This window comes from Panthera uncia (genome assembly GCF_023721935.1).
Source record: "Panthera uncia isolate 11264 chromosome A1 unlocalized genomic scaffold, Puncia_PCG_1.0 HiC_scaffold_17, whole genome shotgun sequence".
Taxonomy (NCBI): domain Eukaryota; kingdom Metazoa; phylum Chordata; class Mammalia; order Carnivora; family Felidae; genus Panthera; species Panthera uncia.
In genome coordinates, this window is record NW_026057577.1 from 112,335,939 (window position 1) to 112,358,662 (window position 22,724).

A 22,724-nucleotide genomic window follows, 5' to 3' on the forward strand; every position below is an offset into this window, starting at 1 on the left:
GGAAAGGGGCTTGTGATGAAAAAAAGACACCCATTTTACCTTTATTGGCTCTGAGGTATTTTCAGGAACTGAGGACAAGAGACCAAATATAATGACAAAAGATGCTTTCATTGCTGCTACTGCTCAGGAAATTCCAAGGCTTTGGGGAGCTGTGAGCCAGGAACCATGGACAGTGGCCAAATACAAATTAGAATTATAATTTGGTATATATTTCTTATAAATCACAATATCACACACTAAACTTGTGTCTCAAGATCTTCCTTTGTGGAAGCCCAAACCAGGATAGCAGCCTTCAAGTATTTGGTGAGGTTCCCTCATTCCCCTTCTTCTTTCTGCCCCTCTTTCCTCCCCATCTTTCCAAATGCAATTCCAGCCCCAAAATTTAAGGGCTGTTTTTCTGACACAGCTATTACTGCAGTGTGGAATACACACCCTCTTTGCCTCAAAGATTTCTACGGCAATCCTCTTGGAGTAAGTAAGGAGTAGTTATTCAGGGGGCGCCTGGGTGGCTCGGTCGGTTGAGCCTCTGACTCCGGCTCAGGTCATGATCTCACAGCTCGTGGGTTGGAGCCCCGCGTCAGGCTCTGTGCTGACAGCTTGGAGCCTGGAGCCTGCTTCAGATCCTGTGTCTCCCTCTCTCTCTGCCTCTAACCCGCTCGCATTCTGTCTCTGTCTCTCTCAAAAATAAATAAACATTAAAAAAATTTAAAAAAAAAGAGTAGGTATTCAGAATTAATAGTATCACACAACCCTCCTGAGACAAGAAAGCCACACAGAATGACATTTGGGAAGGGGAAATTGTCAAAAAAAAATATTTTCTCTGCAGAGCTCAAAACAAACAATTCCTAAATGAAATCAGGAGAGTCAAGTTTGGGCTGGCTGCAGGTTATCTGACATCTCTTGCATCATTACCACCATCAGCCAGATTTGCAGGTTGTATCCACCCTCAGCCTTGCTGACCCAGACGGTATTACAGTGACCTCACTAAGTTCATCAGCCTCCTTTAAAAGTACAGTTTTTATGGGGTGTCTTGGTGGCTCAGTCGGTTGAGCGTCCGACTTCGGCTCAGGCCATGATCTCACAGCTCATGAGTTCGAGCCCTGCGTCGGGCTCTGTGCTGACAGCTCGGAACCCGGAGCCTGCTTTGGATTCTGTGTCTCCCTCTCTCTCTGCCCCTAGCCCACTTGCATTCTGTCTCTGTCTCTCTCAAAAATAAATCAACATTAAAAAAATTTTTTTTAAAGTATAATTTTTATGGGAATGCAAGCTGGTGCAGCCACTCTGGAAAACAGTATGGAAGTTCCTCAAAAAACTAAAAATAGAACTACCCTATGACCCAGCAATTGCACTACTAGGCATTTATCCACGGGATACAGGTGTGCTGTTTCGAAGGGACACGTGCACCCCCATGTTTATAGCAGTACTATCAACAATAGCCAAAGTATGGAAAGAGCCCAAATGTCCATCGATGGATGAATGGATAAAGAAGATGTGGTATATATATACAATGGAGTATTACTCAGCAATCAAAAAGAATGAAATCTTGCCATTTGCAACTACATGGATGGAACTGGAGGGTATGAGGCTAAGTGAAATTAGTCAGGGAAAGACCAAAATCATATGACTTCACTCATATGAGGACTTTAAGAGACAAAACAGATGAACATAAGGGAAGGGGAAACAAAACTAAGATAAACACAGGGAGGGGGACAAAACAGAAGAGACTCATAAATATGGAGAACAAACTGAGATTTATGGGAGGGGTTGTGGGAAAGGGGTGGGCTAAATGGGTAAGGGGCACTAAAGAATCTACTCCTGAAATCATTGTTGCACTATATGCTAACTAATTTGAATGTAAATTAAAAAAAATTAAAACTAACTAAATAAAGCACGGTTTTTATACTGTAGGGGCCAAGGGCACGCCATCCCAAGATGGCCTCTTTGGCACAAATATTATTTTGAGTTAAAAAGCAATGGAAACCCAGTAGATTTAAGAAAAGCTCCTTACATCTCCCCTCCCCGCCTCAGCTGCCTAAAGAGTTTAGATAGAGAACCTATTGCAAGAAAAGGACTCTCACCATAGATAACTATAGTTACGTACGGTAGACACGGAGGAATCTGGCAAGACCTGCTTGATCAAAGTCCTCCATGTCCTATGGTTTCTGAGTGGCTCAGCAAATATTTGTTTACCAAACATTTACTTTTTTTTCATCTTCCTGTGAATTGCACTCATTCCCTTGGAAGTCCCAGACCCCTACCCCCTTTTCCTTAACTCAGAATGACGTAGACACCTTATTTTGCCTCACTGTCTTTGGCATTTTCACGTCTGTGTGGATTCCCTGTTCTTACACTATTAAATTTTATTTTCTCCTGCTTATCTGACTCATGTATTTTTGATTCTTTGGCTGGAAGGACTTTGGAGGGGACAGGAAACTCTTGCTCCCTCACACTACAGAATTAGAAAATATTAACATTTCTAAATCTTTTAAGCATACAATGAATTGAAGAGAACAAGTACTTTAAGAAAATTAACATAATAAATTGCCACTTAAATTCAGTATTACTGAAATCTGACTAAACTACTGTAGTATTTAGACAATGATGACAAAGCAAAAACAAGGAACTCTGAAAACAGTCTCTTTCAGACCAGACATACTAATTATTTTGTAACCCTTTTCCCCTTCTTGCAAAACAATGACAATGCTTACCAAGTCTTAAATAAAGGATGGCTCATTGAAACTTTCAAATAAATAATAGTACTCAATGTTTATATTGTGGATTTTTTCACCATGGAGCTCTAAGAATTATCAAATAATCAGGGACTTTTTGGGTTACCTACTTTACATCCAACATCATCTTACCCCTTGCCTTAATGAAGAAGTTGTAAAAGTGATTTCAAGCATATTATCATTACATTTTTAAATGGTTCCAGAAGTAGAGATTTATTAATTCATAATTTATTTTTTTTCAATGAATTGTTCATCAGTATAATAACTTTTCCGTTCACCCATCCATTCACCCACCCACTTATCAAGCTACTTACAAATGTTTCTTAAACAGCCACCACAAGTGAGGTCTTATGCTAAGTTCTGGCTATGGTAGTGATCAACGCAGACATGGGCCCCAGCTCTCACGGAACCAACGATATAGTGAATTCTATGGCATAAATTCTAGTAAGATCTCTATAATTATACTGTTTCCATCTAAAATATTTTTTGAAATATATTTTTCCCAATTAAAACTCAGGAAATTAATTTGAGATATATAATATAAACTACACAGATATAAAGGTAAGGACACTTCGAAAGAGAATGGAGTCCTTGTGTAAAGATAGCTGAGTTCAACAGACCCTGACCTGTGCAGGCTGAAGTGATTAGATCACACAATGAGTTGTGCCCATCCCTCACTTGGCAAAGCACGGTGGTGGCCTGTGGAAATCAACAGAGTAGTCAACTTCTGTTTTAATATTTTGTTGAAATGCCTTTTACTTTTTATTTTTTATTTTTTTAATTAAGAGAACAGAAGCTACAGGCAAGGCAAAGTTTGGGCTGAGTCTGTCCTAGATTCCCATGTCAAGTTAGGATTCACAAATTCTTCTGTTTCCTGGTCTCTGAAGCGTCTAAAAAGGCAGATTAATAACTATTCCTGATTCACAGGACAAACTGAATCATCATGCTAAGAGAAATGGAACATTTCCTCCTGAGAGATATCTGCACATATTGCTTAGCTTTGGATGTCTCTCTGGGGGGATTAGCTCACAGAGAGAGAGAGAGTTCTTAACAAGAGTCAATGTATTTACCTTCACTGACATGGCTTCACTACAGCAATTGCCATAGCTGTTTTCTTTTATCTGGATTAGAGGTGGGTGATACAAATCTGGTAGTTTAGATCTTTCCCTCCCTCTGCCTTGGGAAATTGTTGACAAAACTACAAGAGAATCACTGGGGAGCCTGGGTTGCTCAGTCAGTTAAGAGTCCAACTTCAGCTCAAGTCATGATCTCACGGTTCGTGAGTTCGAGCCCCGTGTCTGGCTCTGTGCTGACAGCTCAGAGCCCGGAGTCTGCTTTGGATTCTGTGTTTCCCTCTCTCTCTTCCTCTCCCCTGCTTACACTGGGACACTTTCTCTCTCTTTCTCCCTCTCCCTCTCTCTCAAAAATAAATAAACATTAAAAAAAAAAAAAGAAACAACTACAAGAGAATCAGGCTTTAAATGTATAGACCCAGAATGACAGAATGAACTGTCTGTCCTGTAGGAATTCTGAATGACTCACACGAGCTTTCTGTTCTTATGCTCATGTCTCAATTATAACAATTTTTCGGATCATAGTGTAGTTGTTTTGACATTCTCTCCATTATCACTATTTTCTGTATGTCACCTTTGTAATAATTTTTGGAGCATGGTATATTTGTTTATTTGTGTGTCCACGTTTGCTCACTAGGCTATGAGTTTCTGCAGGGCAAGAGTTGTGTCTTTTCCCTTTGGTATCTCCAGCGACCAGCACAGAGCCCTATACACAGAGGACTCAGTTAAGCGTTTGTTGAGTGAATGAATGAATGAATGATTGGGAGAATCTCTCTGAATGCTCAATGGTGAGGATTCAGGAGTCTATATCGATTGGTTGTTAACACAGTTGCTCTGCACAGTGGGCTGGTCTGACCACATGTGGGCCTGCTTTGCTTTTCTACAACATTATTAATATTCAGGGTATTATTATATCCCACTATCTTCTAATGGAGTTATTTTTGTAGCTTGGATGAAAAAAAACCTGCTATATTATTTCAAACGATTGTGAAATAATAAAACAAACAAAAACCTCAAATGCCAGAAAACATAATTTTCATGGAACTTCACGAAAAACAGCTCTGCCAGATCCACTCACAAATTATACCCACAAGGAGAAAATGGCCTTACAGAGTACCGAGTGCCATCCATTATTTGTATAATAGGAACAAGAATGTTTGCCATGCAGCACTGTGTGGTTAAGATAAAAATATCTTCTCGAGTAAGCCAGGGCATTTCCTCCACGTTAAGCCACATGATGGAACAGCGAGGGAGAAATGATTTATTGATTCTAACATTGAAAAGTTACTTTTCTGAATCAATTCTTGTTTAAATAGGACAAGGTTGAAAGCTAAAGCCATTTGAGATTTAGGATTCGGACACAGGGGCGTAAGGAAACATGCTCGTCATTGTTTGCAGCATGCATCAGGAAATTTTAGGTTTCTGGTTTTATCTATTAGGATTGAGTGGGGACATATTTAACAGAAAGCTCCAAGTAATGGTGGATTAAACCTAAGTGTTTATGATCTTTCATGTAAAAGAAGTCTTCAGGTAAAGAGTACAGGATTGACATAAAGGCTCCTCCTCCTTTCTGCTTCACCATCATAAACACTTGGTTTCGATTCAAGTTTGCCTCGTGGTTCCAGCATTGCTGCTGGCGTCCTGGCGACCACATTTGCAATCCAGGCAGTAGGAGGAAGGAAGGGGGAAAGGTCACTCCTTCCTGCCGAATCAGCTCTCTTTAAAGGAAATTCCTGGAAGCCCCCATCCAATGATTTTCACTTACATCTCTTTGAGCGCTTCTAGCAGTGAGAGAGGCTGGAAAACACCATTTTCATTCTGTGTACATGTGTGACTCCAAATAAAATTTGAGTTTTGTTACCAGAGAAGAGAGGAGAGGGCTGATGGGTAGCAAACCAGCAGCCTCTGTTACAAGAAGAACTAGACAGAACACAGCTAAAACAAAACATAGTTTTTTCTCAGAGTTATTGGATAATCAGGGTACTAATGGGATCATGTATGCAGAGATACCCCAAGTGTGAGCACATTTCATGCCTGAGGCCAGAGCAGGGATGCGCAGGGTCCTCTCTAGGGGAAAGGCAGGCTATTGATCTGTTGAAAAGTCTCATGGGGTAGTTAATATTCATTACCTTAGTGAATTTACCAAAGTTCAGGGTTTGGTCTCCATTATCGTGGGGATTGAGACTTGAGACTTGGCACAATGAGAGTGAATTTGACTCTTTAAAAAGATTTTTTTTGGGGGGTGGAGGGGGCGCCTGGATGGCTCAGTCGGTTAAGCATCCGACTTTGGCTCAGGTCATGATCTCACGGTTCGTGAGTCCAAGCCCCGCATCAGGCTCTGTGCTGACGGCTCAGAGCCTGGAGCCTGCTTCGGATCCTGTGTCTCCCTCTCTCTCTGCCCCTGCCCTGCTCACATATTGTCTCTGTCTCAACAAGTGAATAAACATTAAAAAAACATTTTTTAAAATGTTTTTATTTATTTTTGAGAGAGAGAGAAAGACAGAGCATGAGCAGGGGAGAGGCAGAGAGAGAGAGAGAGAGAGAGAGAGAGAGGGAGACACAGAATCTGAAGCAGGATCCGGGTTCTGAGCTGTCACCACAGAGCCGGATGCGGGGCTTGAACTCATGAACTGCGAGCTCATGACCTGAGCCGAAGTCAGAAGCTCAACCGACTGAGCCACCCAGGTGCCCCAAGAGTGAATTTGACTCGTAAAGAGAAGTTCAAATACCCTTAATTTAGAGGTTAAAAAAATATTATCACAGATAGCAAAATGTTTATTTATATGCAATAAGAAATGCCTGTTACAGGGAGAAAAACAGTCACAGAGGTTTGCTTGGTGAGCGTGAGATTAGGAAAAGACCAGGTAAGTCAGCTGAATGCTTAGTGGAATTGGGCTACAGTGAAAATGGTCTTGCTGGTCCCTCCTTCCCTTTCTCATCATTTCTGGTTGGTCCACTGCCTGTGTTGCCTCCTTTTCCCGGTATCCACAGCTGCCCTCCTCCCCTTCAGCCTGGGCTGCTAATCTTAAGAATTTTTGACCTTCAAACGGCAGTCTTGCAGGCTTGGGAACCTCACCATCTCTTCAGGGTGATCTTGTGGGTCTCTGCTTTGATCCCATATATACATGGAGTTTAAATTTTAACTCTCAGAGGACAATTTCCTTCTACTTACTTCTAAGTTCTCAAGACAAGCCTCAGGGTAAACCTCGAGTAGGCTGTTACATAGACGTGTACCGCCAAAACCAGAAAATGAACACGATCTTTTCGCGGTAGGGAATAAAAGGTGATGAGGAGAGCGTGCCATTCTGGAGCTGACCGATGTGACTCAGCAAAAGAGACTGAAGAAGTTAACGTTAGTAAACAGGAAGGCAACGTGTGAAACCTTAAAAGCAGGGCTGAGTCACTCAAGATACAAAGAACCCAAATGTGCAGTCAGAGTGCATTTGGTGCTCAAATAACTCCCAAGATGACATACGAATGGCTGTGCAGGTGTGCCTCAGTAATCCTGTGAAAGGGTAAGCTTTGGAGAGATCTAGAAGCATTACCCTAAGACAGGTGGAGCTATCTCCTTTCTCCATCACATGTGCTCCCTGTCCCAAACAGAGAGCTTAATCAAGAGGAAGAGAGTGTCTGGCAGACTGAGAACAGCTCTCCTTTAATGAGACACCTTTCTGAAGTAATCAAGTTTGAAGCACTTCTCTTCCTATCATTTCAGGGTAAGTGGAGATTTATTACATGCAGAGGGTCAGACAGTAGGACTAATTCTGCTACCTGGTTCTGGATTGGTTTAGTCACTCACCTGAATGCGTATCCATTTAGTTCTTGCATTATATTGGTCCTAATTGCTTTTAGGGCTGTCACATTGTGTTAAAAATGGTTGGACGTAAAGTGAAGCATGAAGCTCTTTTCAGTATCTGTGGAAAAGGCAAATGTGATCCGTCCACAGTCGCAAAGAAGGGAAACAGTGGGATCATTTAGAATGACAGCAGCCGGGCATGTTCCCCTACAATCTTTGAGCAGTTTTTAAAATCTAGGTATTTACCTCCTTTTGGCTCTCAGCTTTTCTTAGAGGTCGTAGAGGGACTCAAATAATCTCTCAAAGACCCAAACTAAAACACTATAATTTTTTTTAATGCTTGTATTTATTTTTGAGAGAGAGACAGCGTGTGAGTGGGGGAGGAGCAGAGAGAGAGGGAGACACAGAATCCGAAGCAGGCTCCAGGCTCTGAGCTGTCAGCACAGAGCCCAACGCAGGGCTCGAACTCACGAACTGAGAGATCATGACCTGAGCGGAAGTCGGAGGTTTACCGACTGAGCCACCCAGGCACCCCCCAAACTAAAACACTATATACTTTTAGTCTAGTTTGGGAAGATTTTGGTATGTTTCATAAAATACTACTTCCCTGGGAGGATGAGGGATACTTTTCAATTGTGGGCTCCATCATCAGTACTCGTCAAAATAAACTGTTGATCTTCCAGTCAAAGAGTCACCAGATGTACCATAGCTGTTGACAGAAGCTTCCTCTCTGGCGGTCTTATCTGGTTTGACTATTGGATGGGAACAGCATGGAGTCTAAAATCAAAACAAGTCTCAGGTTTTAGTGAAAGTTTTCAGGATACTCACCAACTGTAATCAGAGGGCATCTCAGTAGTCCTTTGGCTAGATTAAAGAGACTAGCAACTGTATATTCCATAGATTTGGAATTTAGATGAAATGTATAATACCTTCTAAAAAATGCTTATTTATTTATTTTGAGACAGAGAGAGACAGCAGGGGGAGGAGCAGAGAGGGAGAGAGAGAATCGCAATCAGTCTCCTTGCTGTCAGTGCAGAGCCGGATGTGGGGCTCTGTCTCATCAGTTGTGAGACCATGACCTGGGCCAAAATCAAAAGACAGATGCTCAAATGACTGAGCCACCCAGGTGCCCCTGATGGTGACTCCAGAGTCTGCAATTTCCCCTCTTTCTTCTCTTAGGAAATATAGTCTGGGATTTATGGGTCAAAATCAGTATATTGTTAATGAATCAAAATGACACAAAATGGAATACCGAAAGAACCTATTTACTACTTACTTTCAAAGTGGTGCTATAATTTTAATTAGGTTCCTTTTTAACCCAGTGCATCTGCTCGTCTGAGTATTTCTAGTAGAGTAATCTTGGTGACTGATTTCTAAGAACCATGACACAAACAACAACAACAACAAAACAAATAAAAGCATCCACCCTTATGTGAATGTAAGAAAACCCAATGGTGGCACCTAGAAATGAGCACTCTTTATCCTCCGGAACCCAAATGAAATATGGAGGCTGAGATTGACTCTTTGGTTTCTGACTGTTGACAGAGAAGCCTGAATGACTCCCCCATCCTCCACCACCAAATTAGAAATTGTCAGAACTCTAATCACGAATCAGGGGACAGTCACGGTCAAGGACAGTGAGACCCTTGGGTGCCCTTACTGAGTTGCCCTCTGGTCTTCAGTTCTCAGTTCACACTGTAGGATTCATAAAAAACAATCCTAAGACACTTATTGTCCTTTTCTATTAGATGTTTTTAAGGGTGGCTTTATCAGTGGCTTTCAGAATTGTTCTTTTATCAGAATCAATTGAATTGCTTTTCAACAGTGCAGACTTTCAGGCCCACCTCAAGCCTATTAAATCTGAATTTCTGAGCGAGGGATTGGGGCAATGTGTGTTACAAAAGTATCTTCACAAGGGATCTGATGCAGCTGAGAAGGATGCAGGAACCCTGACACAAGGTCCTTCGACACAGATCACCCCAAGTTCTCTCCAGGCTCTGTGCCAGCCCCAGTGGTCCTACTTCTGGGCAGATAAGTTTATTTTTATTTCCTGGATATCGTAATTCATATAACTGATTGTGTTCCTCTTTTTGCATCGACTGATGTGAAGCATAAAGGCAAATATGGCTCCTTTGAGCAACAGGGTGGGAAGAAAATTGTGGCCCTTTGGGTATTAACACCCCTGTCTTCATCATTCTTCAAAGCTCTCATTTCCCCTTTGCCTCGGTTTCTTTACCAAATTATTTCTTTGTTTATAATTTAAAAAATTCTTTTTTTACCTTTTTACCCCCTTCACCCGTTTCTCCTCCCCCCAACTCCCCACCTCTGACAATCTCCAATCTGTTCCCTATATCTATAAGCGAGAAGATTCTGCATAGAAGAGAGATCATATAGTATTTGTCTTTGTCCGACTTATTTCACTTAGCATAATGTCCTCAAGGCCCATCCATGTTGTCACAAATGGAAAAATTTCATTCTTTTTTATGGCTGAATACTATATATATATATATATATAATTTCTTTATCTGTTCTTCCATCAATGAACACTTAACTTCTTTCCATATCTTGGTCATTATAAATGATGCTTCAATGCAGATATTTCCTCTCAAGTTAGTGTTTTCATTTTATTCAGGTAAATACCCAGAAGTGGAACTTCTGGATCACATAGCATTTCTACTTTTAATTTTTTCAAGAAAATATTTTTAGTTTCATATTTTGTTTTATTGCAGGTATTTTTATACATTGCCTTAAACCCTCTTTGGAACAAAGTGACATCAGTAAATAATAATATTTATAGACCTTGATGATTCTTTCTTAACTTGAGTTGGAGTGTTTGCACTTACTGTTTCTTATTTTATTTTATTTTATTTTATTTTATTTTATTTTATTTTAAGTTTACTTGTTTATTTTGAGAAAGAGAGAATACCAAACAGGCTCCATGCTGTCAGCACCGAGCCTGAGGTGGGGCTCAAGCCCACAAACCACGGGACCATGACCTGAGCCAAAATCAAGAGTCGGATGCTTAACCGACTGAGCCACCCAGGCGTCCCACTGGTGCTTATTTTAAAAATGCAGCTTAGGATAAAATCACGGCAGAAATCACAGCATAAACCTGGCTGAAGGTGGAGCCTGGCTAAGGCCTTGCTTAATCACCTTTTGCCCTTTGTGAGAGTGTGAGTGGAGTGGGGGGTATATCGTTTGCCGGACCTCATTTCCATAAAAAGAAAACGCCATAGTCTTCTAACTTTTATTCAGAAAGAAATCAGCATGGTAAAAATACAGCAGTTATAGATGTGGAAAAGAACTTGATTCCTTGACAAAATCTGTCCTAAGGGGGCAGGAGTGGTCCCTGACTGAGTTCCACTTAAACGACATCCAACTACATATGAAGACAAAGTGGCCTCTAGAACATCTTATGAAAACAAAACAAGCCAGCTGGTGGATCCAAGAAAATCACTCGTGGTCATAGTTTACATGAGATGGGGCAAGCTTGCTTTTAATCCAAGCCTGGTATTTCTGGGTTATTAGGGTGTAGATTCCAGGCTTCTTGGGATGGCCACATTGATGACCTCCAGAGACTAAAGCATGGAAGGCACCTTTGCAAACCAAGGGGCCACCCGAGTCACCCTGGAAAGAAGAAAATAGACAGATACTTGGTAAGAAGCTGTTGAACTTTTTCTACCACCAATTATTGATTATTCAAAGGATTTTTACATGGGCCCTTGGTTTCGTCGTATCCTGAAAGAGGGCTGATACAGCCCTTTCTCAGTGTGGGTTGTCTCTGTTTCTGGGCAGGACAATGATTCTGTCCATCTGTCTGCCTGTCTGTCTGTCTGTCTCGCTCTCTGCCCACGTCTCTGTCTAGGACTACATATAAAAACAACCTTTGGTGATCCGTGACTATAGAACTTTAATCCTTGAGGAATAAGTGCAAAGTTTAAAATAACCCACTGAAATGAGAGAAATGTTTCAAACTGTAAATTTCATGTTGGTGCTCCTGGATCTGAAATCAAATTGCTATAGGAACAGGCAGAAAAGAGAAATATATTGTAGCAAATATATTGGTGTCAGGGACTCTATCTTACTTTTTTCCCTTTTTGCATTCTCGTGTAATTGAACGTAATGCCCTACACGCACACAACACTTCGCGAAGACTTGCTCAATGAACTGATTCCAGAGGACTCGGTTAAACATGTAACTAAGATCTGTCAAGGAAAGTGACAGAATGATAAGAGGGGGCTTTCAAATCTGGAAAGCGACCTTTGCCTCTGCTGCCACTCACATTGCAAATTACAGCATGTTGTGCTCTAGTCAGCCATGACAACAGAGGTGTAGGGGGGTGACAGTGTTGGGGCACTTCAGATACACGTGGTCTCTGAAATCATTATACCCTCCCCTTGATAATACTTAATACAGCATGATGCGAATAGTATATTCTAATGTCTTAAAGATCAGAAATTCATCTGCACCATTTGTCACTTGTAAACACGAATACCTGTGGTTTTTTTGGTTTTGGTTTTTTTTTTTTTTTTCACTGCCTCAGGAAACCAAAGATTCTGAAAAGTATAACTATGGTTCCTTTTAGTCAATTTATCAACATTATTGAAGAAACACATACTATATATTTCAGATGCAGTCTGTTATCCTGATTAACAAATTTATGTATGTATTTATGTATTTATGTATGTATGTATTATGTATGTATGTATTTATTTATTTATTTATTCTTTCTTAAGTAGGCTTCCCACTCAGTGTGGAGCCCAATGTGGGGCTTGAACTCACAACCCTGAGATCAAGATGACCTGAGCTGAGGTCAAGAGTTAGACACTTCATCGACTGAACCACCCAGGCACCCCCTGATTAACAAATATTTGGAGGGTGCTTATGTCTTGGGGAAGTTCTTATGACTCATTCACATGGGAGGATGAGAAAGAACAGAGAACTCAGTGGAGAAATGGAGAGGAACTTTCTGGAGTTGTGATTTTGTGTTCTCCTTACCTCCCCTCTGGGCTGGGGAGTGAATGGAGCCTTTGACTGCACACAACACAGCACTCTGAGATGCCTGTTTGCCTGATAGTCTCTTACCTGGCAGGAATCTTTGTGGCCTCTGTCATCTCCTGCACATATCATGCCTTTAGTTATAACAGGGCTGTGGTTGTAATAACTTGGGCTGTTGCAAAGTTTTCGACTTATGACAGTAACGGTGACTTCACGCAGGGTATCAGAGATCCTTAAAAATTCTGGGTCGGTGGCTCCCCAGCCAGTAACCTGGCATTTTGTTCCAGCTCTAATATCATTTTTGGAGCTTGGGTGCAGCAGCTGAACATGTTGGTTGAGTGTTGCAGCCGGGTGAAGCTGACAGATTGAAAAGAGAATAAATAATCATTCGTTCCCAGTAGTATTCTGCTATTAGTCAAAGCGATGTATGTGTGGTCCCTTTGGTCTAGGAAGGCATCCCTCTTCTTGAATCTACTTTGGTGGTAGCCTGCAGCTGTATTTGTGCCTGTTCCTTTTTTGAAATGCTCCCCATTCCCTGTAGAGCTCAATGAGGCTTGGGGAGGGAGCTTACACAGAGCAGGAATTTTTGCCCAGTCTTAAGCAAACTGGCCTTTGCTCTGCATTGGATGGGTTTCTGTGGAATAACATCCACAGGTCATGACTTTGAGGGCTGGGCTGTTTCTGCTGGATAAGACCCTTGAGTATGGTCTAGACTGAGTTTGGACTAGACTAAGTATGGTCTAGACTAAGATATAACTCACTTCTGTGTCCCTGAATTCACTTGGTTGGCTCAGTTGTATAAAGGACTTGTATTTTTCATTTGCTAATGATAAAAGCATTTGGGAAAAAAGCTTTCAGTGGGGATCCTTGGGCTTGCTGGGATGTTCCCTTCCCACATGTGTGAGCATCATGACTGCTTTTCCTTGTATAAACACAGCCCTCATGCATTTGTGATCGATTCTTGTTTCTTTTAAGGCTGTATATAGAGTAGAATGGGCCTTTATAGAATATGTCACAGTTACCTCAGACGTGGGGATGATGCTAACAAGATGCTTTTGATTGACAACTTAACAACTGAAATATGCTATGCTATATAAGAATGGTGGAGAAATTGAAGGAAGGCAGTACTACATACCTGAATTAGCATAATATCATTTGATTTACGATACGATGTAAGTCTTGAGAATGGTATGAATTTTTTAATATCAAACATTTGTTTGGAGGCCTCATTCTTTGAGAGAGAGTGTGCTCCTAAAATCACTTTGAAAAACTGGCCTTTGTGATTCCTAAAAAAAAGCAGAGAATAGAAGGAACAGAATAAGTACCAAATACCCCAATGGGGGTAAAAATGGTGGACAAGGAACAAGGACCGTCTCCAAGGTAACACATCTAGGATTAGGTGGAGTGACAGAGGTCTTTGTGGAGCCAAGCATGAATGGACAATATCAAAGGCCAAAGATCTGCTCTCAGACTCACCCCAATTCAAAATTCCATAGTATTGGAAAAGGATATCAGAACTTATACCCTACTGTGGGGAAAAGGAATGAAGTTCTAACTGACTGAGATCAAGTTTACAACAAAATTATGTTAATTTATGTAGAAATACATTCTATTTCTTGAGTTGTGGGTTGAAATTTATATCCATCAATGTTAATTTTTTTAATTAAGGTAAAATATACATAAACATAAACTTTAAACCATTTTGAAGCGTACCGTTCTGTAGCATGAAATACACTTACATTGTTGTTCATTTCTCACTACCATCAATCTCCAGAACTTTCTCATCTTCCCAACGTTAAGTGTTTTAATAACTAAAAGGTAAAAACTCAACTCTGCATTTGCTAACCTTGTATATCTAGACCTCATCTCAGGGCCATTTGGAGAATAAGATCCATTACATGGCTGTCAGATAAGCTATGTTCTGTCCCTTCAATTAGAAAGGGTATTTGGACAAGAAAGGAAAATGTTCCTCAAGGTGAAAAATAATTGCTAATTTGAAATAAAGACACTGTAGGGTTGGTAGACATTGAAAATTCCATTCTGGAGATTTAGAAGATATAAACAGGTGAGTCAGATAAAGAAACAATAGTTTTGTTTTGTTTTGTTTTGTTTTGTTTTACCCCTGGTCGCACACAGTTCTAGGACCATTGTTTCAATAGTGCCACAATTGATTTGATTTACTGCATGTTGGACAAAATTACATTTACATCTAGTTATGAAAATAGAAACAATTTTTTTTTAAGATCTTGACAAAACCTTGGGGCTTTTGGCATACTGTAAAAAAATCCCATTTTAACGTGTGCCTTTAGGAAGCCACTTCAAATCCTTTAGGAAGGAAGGAAGGTTATGAAAGGACATTTGTTTACATATAACTATTTCATTGTCACTTGAAAAAGGGATCAAGACAGATTACAATAAAAACATCCATACCCACATGAGTCAGACAGAGAAAGACAAATGGTTTTTGCTTATATGTGGAATCTAAAAAACAAAACAAACGAACAAACAAACAGAAACAGATTCATAGATACAGAGAAAAAACTGGTGGTTGTCAGAGGGGAGAAGTGGGGGGGGATGGGCAAAATAGGTGAAAGGAATTAAGAGGTACAAACTTTCAGTTATAAAATATCTCAAGGGGATGAAAAGTACAGCATAGGGAATATAGTCAAAAATATTGTAATACCTTTGGTAACAGATGGTAATTACACTTATTGTGACCATTTCATTGTGCACGCAATTGTCGAATCTCTATGTTATACATCTGAAACTAATGTAATATTGCATGTCAACTATACTTTAATTAAAAATAAAAAACCCACACATTCCCATACCTACAGATTAATAAAGATTAATAAGAATTTTTTAAAAATACAAAAACATATAGGAAAAGGAAGAAAGTGTTGTTTCAGCTTTGAAGAATAAGCTCATGACTATGGTAGGGTAGGTTTGAATATGGTGGGACTGTGGCTGCTGGGAATGATCACTGTTCAGTTTCTACCAAAAGAGTTTATTTTGGTTTATTTGGGGAATTTCAGCTCTATTTGTTGAAAAGTTTTCCTATTGCAAAATCAGGATGGGGATGAAATTTCTCAAAGGATGTGGATCAGATTTCCTAGGATTGATTCAAACTCAAATTCAACATACTCATTAAATCCAAACTTTGGGGGTGGGGGTGGGGAGGGTAGAAAATGACACCAAAGCCCCGGGACTACTGCTTTAACAGAAAGATGGATACATGCATAAATAACTAACACAAGGAAGGCTGTGAGGTTCAAATGCAGGGTGTGGAAGATGAATTTTGATTAGGGGATGGATGCCGAAAATTTTTCTGATCTTCCTCATCTTTTACCAATTTCCTTGATGAGTTAATGCCTTTGAAATGTTCTGATTATTTTCATTTCCACTGGGACATGTTAATATCAAAAACAACCCAAGCAGACCACGAACGCTCTCTGACTTCCCATTTCCGGGTACACTTCATCTGTAATCTATACTACAAAGGTCAATTTTTCTTCCCACAGAATACCTGGAATTACCTGAGTTCTAGGTTCCCCCTCCTTAGCTAAACCCACGTCTGAATTCACACAGAAAAGAAGTCATGATACCGGCGTTTTTCATTCATTTGTTTGTTGTAGGGTTTTTCTTGGACCACCTGCTTCAGAATCATATGGAGATGTGTGTTTATATTTTTTTAATTTTTTAAAGTTTATTTATTTTGAGAGAGAGAGAGAGAGAGAGGAAGAGGGAAGACAGAGAGAGTGAGAGAGAGTGAGAGAGAATCCCAAGCAGGTTCCATGCTGACAATGCAGAGCTTGACACGGGGCTCAAACCGTGAGATCATGACTTGAGCCAAAATCAAGAGACGGACACTTAACTGACTGAGTCACCCAGGTGCCCTTGGAGTGTTTAAAACATAATACAGCTTTCTGAGTCCCACCCTGGACTTACCTGGAACAGAACTACATGCAGAACAGGAACAAAAATATTGTTTGCAGTCTTTTCCTGACATCCAGGCTTCTACTGAAACACCCTCACTATTGGGCCTAAAAATAACCCTTCTACCCTTCTCAGTATTGCTCAAGTTGATGTGCTGTATAGTCCTCACTGGTAAAAGGGTTCTTTGGCCAAAGGTGACACACATGATAAGTAGGAAAAGCAGGACTCAAACCCAGCTTTCGTGATTTCAAGTCCAGTGCTCTTTCCATGACACCTCTGTAAGCCCCATGCCAAGCCCCTTCGAGACTTTTGTTTCCTCTGCCATTTGCCTTGGCACTGAGCCATGTTTCTGCTTAGACACTCCTCCAGGGCAGACAAAGACAGGGTCCTTATTTCCTGGAGGTCTCTTTAGTCTAAGAGAGGAGGGAATTACCTGGTTGTCAGAGAGGGGTTATTACAGTCCCATCCTCAACACGACTGGATCATCAGACTTGTGCCTCAGTGACTACCATGGAAAGTACAGATAATAACGTAATGACATTATATGCCATTTACTAGGTTGTTGTGGTGTGTCAGGTTTTGTGCTAAGCGTTTTACATATTTTCCCTCATTTAAACCTCACAGCAGTCCTGTGAGGGAGGTATTACGATTATCCCCACTTTTCAGATGAGAAGACTGAGACGCAGGTAAATTAACAAACTTGAGAAAGCCCCACAGACATTAAGGGGAGGCTCCAGGATGCAATGCGGGTGGGACTGAAGTTCAGCTGGTTTGAGTCTGGGGTCTGAATCCTCACCATTTACTCTGGGTGCCCCGAGTTGTCTGAGGTGGGATAAGGCCATGTGGAAGGGGCGGGGGGGGGGGGGGGGGGGGGGGCGGCGGTCATCTAATTACAGCCCAAGCAGGTGAGGGGAGGGGTGCTCCCTGAGGGAAGGCATAAGAGGGGATTCAGGAAGACGGTGGACAAGAGTTGGTGAGAATTTTGCTTCTGATAAATCGAAAGACTGAAAATAAGATTAGACAAAAGCCTTTTTACTGGTTTGCTTTTATAGTTGGCATGGCAACTAGTGGAGGGGCCAAGAGACGCAGTGGGGAACGGCTAGTGAGATGGGGGCACCCCAGATTTGGCCTCCTTCACAGTTTTGCTGAAAGAGGGGCCTGGAATTAGTAAGCTATTCCCCCAGGATGCTTGGGAGTACATTTGTGGGAAGCCACCATTAAACTATTTCATAAATATTTTGGATTTCATAAAGCTTAATATTTTTCTAAGCATCAATCCGCCTACATTTTTACACCCAAGTGTCCTGTACAGGAAATCTGATCCACATATTCTGGAGTTCTTTAAACTCTGGCCATTGAAAATGGTATTTAGCAAGAGTTGGTTTTTCTTTCTTTCTGTCTTTTTTTTTTTTTTTAATTTAATTCCAAGACCTCTTTTCCCCAATTTGTCAGTTTGAGGACCCACTCCTACTGAGTTAAGTTCATTTGACAAAATTTTAAATTCAAATTAATACTATTATTCACTTTTTGGATAGCACTTTATGGCTTGTGAAGGACTTCACACACTGTGTTTTTGGCTTAGAAAAAAAAAAAAAGTCCTCCAATTTCTCTCCTTCTTTCTATCCAGCCTTTGTTAAGCGTTTATAATAAGTCAAGCTCTGTGTCTGGGTAGGTTAGAGTCTGCTTGAATGTGTACCATAAGAATATTTGAAGATGTGCATATTTTGAATTGGATGAACATTTATTGGTAGTCACCCTCTGCCTAGCTGGTCCCCGGGGGGCACACATGCTCTGAATAGGGACATAAGGGTGAATTCTATGACAGCAAACCCTCATTTGAATGAGGTAGCCATTTTAAATTGGAAATCAGTGGCTTGCTATTTAGAAATAAAACAGAAGTCCTCACTTTCCACAGGCTTCAAAATTCCTAATTTGTGTCTAGTCTTATTAAAAGGGGGGGCAAGTCAATTCAGTTGTTCTGTTGCCTGGAGAGCAAACCATCGTGGCCAAGAGATTCTTAAGTGAAGCACTCTAATGTTCATCAGGAAAGGAGTCCCCATCTCTTCTTGGCTTATGTGGGCAAGAAACATAAGGAAGAAACATACAAACAACAACAAAAACAAATAAAAAACAAACAAAAAACACCCTCTCCCCAAACCAAACAAGTAAACAAAACAGCAGCAAACAGCAAATTGGTTTTCCATTGCTTTTCTTTTTGCAAAGGTTACAGCACCCCAAGAAGAGTGTTGGACTTTTTTTTAGCTGACGTAAGAGAATCACAGACCAAAACGTAGTATGAGAGGTTATGATCTGTCTTCGGAAAAGCTTTGTACTAAGTATTCCAGAAAAAATAACTCTTTCTCTCCTTGTGCAAATCAGCTGTAACTTTTCTGTTTTTAACTGGGAAGTCTGTTGTCCCTTTCCAGCTGTGATTCCCAAACTGTGGGCCTCAGGCCTCTGGGGTGGAAGGTGATGCAGAGGAGTTAACATAAGGGGTCTAAAAATCCGTTTAACAAAGCAGGCTTCTTGTACACATAACAATAACAGCTGCAATTTATTCGTACTTACTCTGTGCTAAGCAGACCAAAATATTTAAAGTTTTTTTTTAACGTTTATTCATTTTTTGATAGAGAGAGACAGAGCGTGAGTGGGGGAGGGGCAGAGAGAGAGGGAGACACAGAATCCGAAGCAGGCTCCAAGCTTCCAATTGACAGCACAGAGCCCGACGCGGGGCTCGAACTCACGGACCGTGAGATCGTGACCTGAGCTGAAGTCGGACACTTAACTGAGCCACCCAGGCGCCCCAGCATACTAAAATATTTAAATAGATACTATTTAATCCTCAAAACCCCACAAAGTAGGTACTGTTATTATTATTGCCCTTTTGTAAAACGGGAAAGGGAAGGTGCAAACTCAAGTTGTCTGAAAAGTTCTGGAATGCCACTCTCCAACTACTACTGTTGCTGTCTTCCCTGGCATTACACGGAGGACATGGATTTGTCCAATGGCTTGCCTGGGAAAGGTGGCCCAGCTCTCCCTGAAAAGGAAAACTCAGGGCAGAAAACTTGGGTGTGCAAGAGGCTAAGTGAACTCCACCAGTTGGTCAGTGATCACAGAAGCTAAGGGTAGATCAGAATCTCGCCATTCACATGGCACAACATGGATGGACTTAGAGGGTTTTATGCTAGGAGAAAGAAGCCAGAGAAGGACTAATACTTTATGATTTCACCTACATGTGGAATGTAAAAAACAGAACCCAAAACAGTGAACAAATAAACAATAACAACAAAAAAGAGAGAAACAGACACAAAAATGTGGCGAACAAAATGGTGGTTGCCAGAGGGAAGTGGAGGGCGGGCTGGACAAGATGGGTGAGGGGGATTCATAAGTCACGGGGATGATGAATACAGCACAGGGAACAGAGTCAGTAATATTGTAATGCACTTAATCGTGTTGAGCCTCTCAGAATATATTTAATTTTTGCATCACTGTGTTGTACACCTGAAACTCCTTTAATATTGTATGTCAACTCTATTTCAACTAAAAAATATGTACGTATATATGAACAGAACTGTCATGAGTACCCCTTGATATCACATGTGTATTCATCAAACGTTTCTGTGCTCATCACATTTAGAATGCTCCAAAACAAAATTGTCTCCCGGGACAGGGGAGCTTCTCTTTTGGCCAGTCGAGGTAGAACACGAAAGCCCAGAGCAGGGACTCACCGGGAGCGGCAGTGGGCTGCCGAAAGCACCCACTGTGGGTGGATCAGCACTCCACCGCAGACATGGTGGCCTCTGTACTGGATGGAAGCCATGAATGGCCTGGAATGTGGTGACACTTCTCTCCCTCCGATAATCTCCATGCTGAAACCTACAGAAGAAAACCCAAAGATTCAATCAACATGAGAGATCTAGCAGATTGTTTCACGTCATTCTTCTTTTGACAGTAAATATACCATTTCAAGGATGAAAAAAACCCAACAACCCTACAGTCACCTAAAAGTTATTATAATTTCACTGGTAAACAATTGTAAAACACATTTAATAATATCTAATAATATAATGGTTTAATCATATGTAATTTAACAATGATATAATCAATAGAAGAATTTAATCGTACAGTTTAGAGGGATAGACATGGTTGTGAGAAATCATTTCATTTATAAGTAACAACACAATCACTTAGAAATTCATTTAACGCTCAGATGTGGTAAGTATAGGAGATACTTACACTCTGGAGTCATAGAAACGCCAGCTGTTAGGAAAATTAGAGAAAAGTAAAACTCCATCATTTCAAAGCCTTGATTTAAGAAGCGCAGGTGAAATATCCTGACTGCACTGGCAAAGGAAAGAAGATTCTGAAGACTGAGTGATTTTGAAAGTTTTAACTGTCTCACCACAAGTGTTCCAGAAGTAAGGTTTTTTCACACCTATGTGTGAAAGTGTACATCTGTTTGAGGAGATCGGATCCAAGCTGTTAACACTTTTTTGATGTGTTATGCAATAAGGATCTCATTTCCTGTAACATCTTCGATATCTGAGTACTCATGTTATCAAAGGTGAAAGAATAATAAATATCCAAGAGCTTAATGAAGTCGCAGACAAAGTCCCAAGGTGTTTATTGCTCTAAATCAATACTTACTATTTTCCTGGCAGAAAATGGTGCCTATCGTATTTGGTTTCTCACCATTTTTCATTTGGACATAGATGTATTACGTAGAGAGACATGGAACTTTGCACGGAGCATGATTGCATTGCAATAAGGCTTGGTTGAAACCTGAACACCATCCAGAGAAAACCATATATTTTGTAGCAAACTTATTCGTAGTCATGCCATTTACTTTAAATTTGACTAAATCTGGGTTAACTTTGGTTACATTTTGGCGGGGGGAGATTTCATCATGTATTAGAAAGGAACATTAGCAACATATTTGTAATTTGGAGTCTTTCCTTTACCCATTTTAAAAAAAATTTTTTTAATATATGAAATTTATTGCCAAATTGGTTTCCATACAACACCCAGTGCTCATCCCAAACTCCTTTACTCATTTTTAATTGAAAATTATCATACGGTTTTCCAGGGCCTTGATAATAATATCTTTTCAAAATGAAAGACCACATTTTGTCGTTCTCCCCGGGAACAGATGATACTGTATTACAGCCTTTCTATGGTACTTTCTCATCACTAGCAAAGCTATTAGACTTCATATTCCTCAAGATTCTGTTTGTGATTCATGCTAATCAAGAGCATACATTTTATAAGATGAGTACAAACAGGTAAATCAGGCACTGAAACCCCAATCCAGAGATACCGACCAAAATTTACCTTGAATTAACAGACCTTATTTTCTTTTCTCTAAGATAACATGCGTCTTATCCTCTATTTTTGTCATCAAGGAGAATTGAAATCTAGAGCTATTATGCTTGGTAGATTGCAAGAGAGTCCTACCAAACTGTTGTTTTTTAGCATAAGACAGTGGGAAAAATAATAAACAATTTTATAATTGTATATTATACCTTATACTTCAAAAATATAAGTGAAGTGTCTTAAATTATTTCCAAAGTTCTCTTTACATGATCACTGATATCTTTTCAGTTCTTATGTCTGTGAGGAAGGCAGGTCAATTATACTCACATTACAACTGAAGAAACAGGCTCAGGGATGTTAAGTAATTGATCTAAGGTCACACAGCATGCAACTGGGACAAAATCATTTGCCTGACCTGAAATACCTTGTTTGTTAACAAATACATTGCCAGAGCACAGCCTTTGAAAAAGGTCCTGTTTTCACTTCACAAGGGTGCAGCACTGGTGAAGGTCTTCTGAGTGTGAAATCAGCAGAATTAACAAAACCAGTTCAGAGCAGCGATTTCCTGTTGCAGAGTCCCACGGGTGAGACAAGGAGGAGCCAGATCAAGAAAAGCCACGTAATAAACCAAACTTGTTAATTCCAGCCAAATGTCCCTATGAATTTTCGAGTCGTCTTTATCACTGCTGATGTGCCTTAGATCCCTCACAAGCCATTTTTCCAAACTGTAAAGTGGACCTGATGATGCCAGCCCCCTACTGTGTCCCAGTGATGTTGGGAACATAAAGAAAATAATGTGTGACACCCGGAAGTGGTTTGAACTCTGAGGAGGAAAAGAACTGTGTAAAAGACAGAACTTCATTTCTGGAGGGGTCAGGG

General features: G+C 40.5%; 2 protein-coding genes across 3 annotated transcripts in view; one reads left to right on the forward strand and one right to left on the reverse strand.

Moving 5' to 3' along the window:
• The first annotated feature begins 7,227 nt into the window (after positions 1-7,227).
• Positions 7,228-22,724, forward strand: part of ESM1 (endothelial cell specific molecule 1) — a 47,176-nt gene continuing 31,679 nt past the window's right edge. The window contains exon 1 of one of the 2 annotated variants that reach the window (XM_049648072.1): positions 7,228-7,518. The gene's annotated coding sequence lies outside the window, so the exon portion shown is untranslated. The remainder of the gene's footprint in view (positions 7,519-22,724) is intronic. The other variant, XM_049648071.1, reaches the window with a different exon arrangement.
• Positions 10,711-21,141, reverse strand: GZMK (granzyme K). The gene is made up of 5 exons (XM_049648070.1): positions 20,769-21,141; positions 20,261-20,408; positions 13,732-13,882; positions 12,684-12,953; positions 10,711-11,225 (listed from the first exon to the last, which is right to left on the reverse strand). The coding sequence occupies exons 1-5, from the start codon at positions 20,827-20,829 to the stop codon at positions 11,052-11,054; spliced, it is 804 nt and encodes a 267-aa protein (XP_049504027.1). The 5' UTR covers positions 20,830-21,141; the 3' UTR covers positions 10,711-11,051.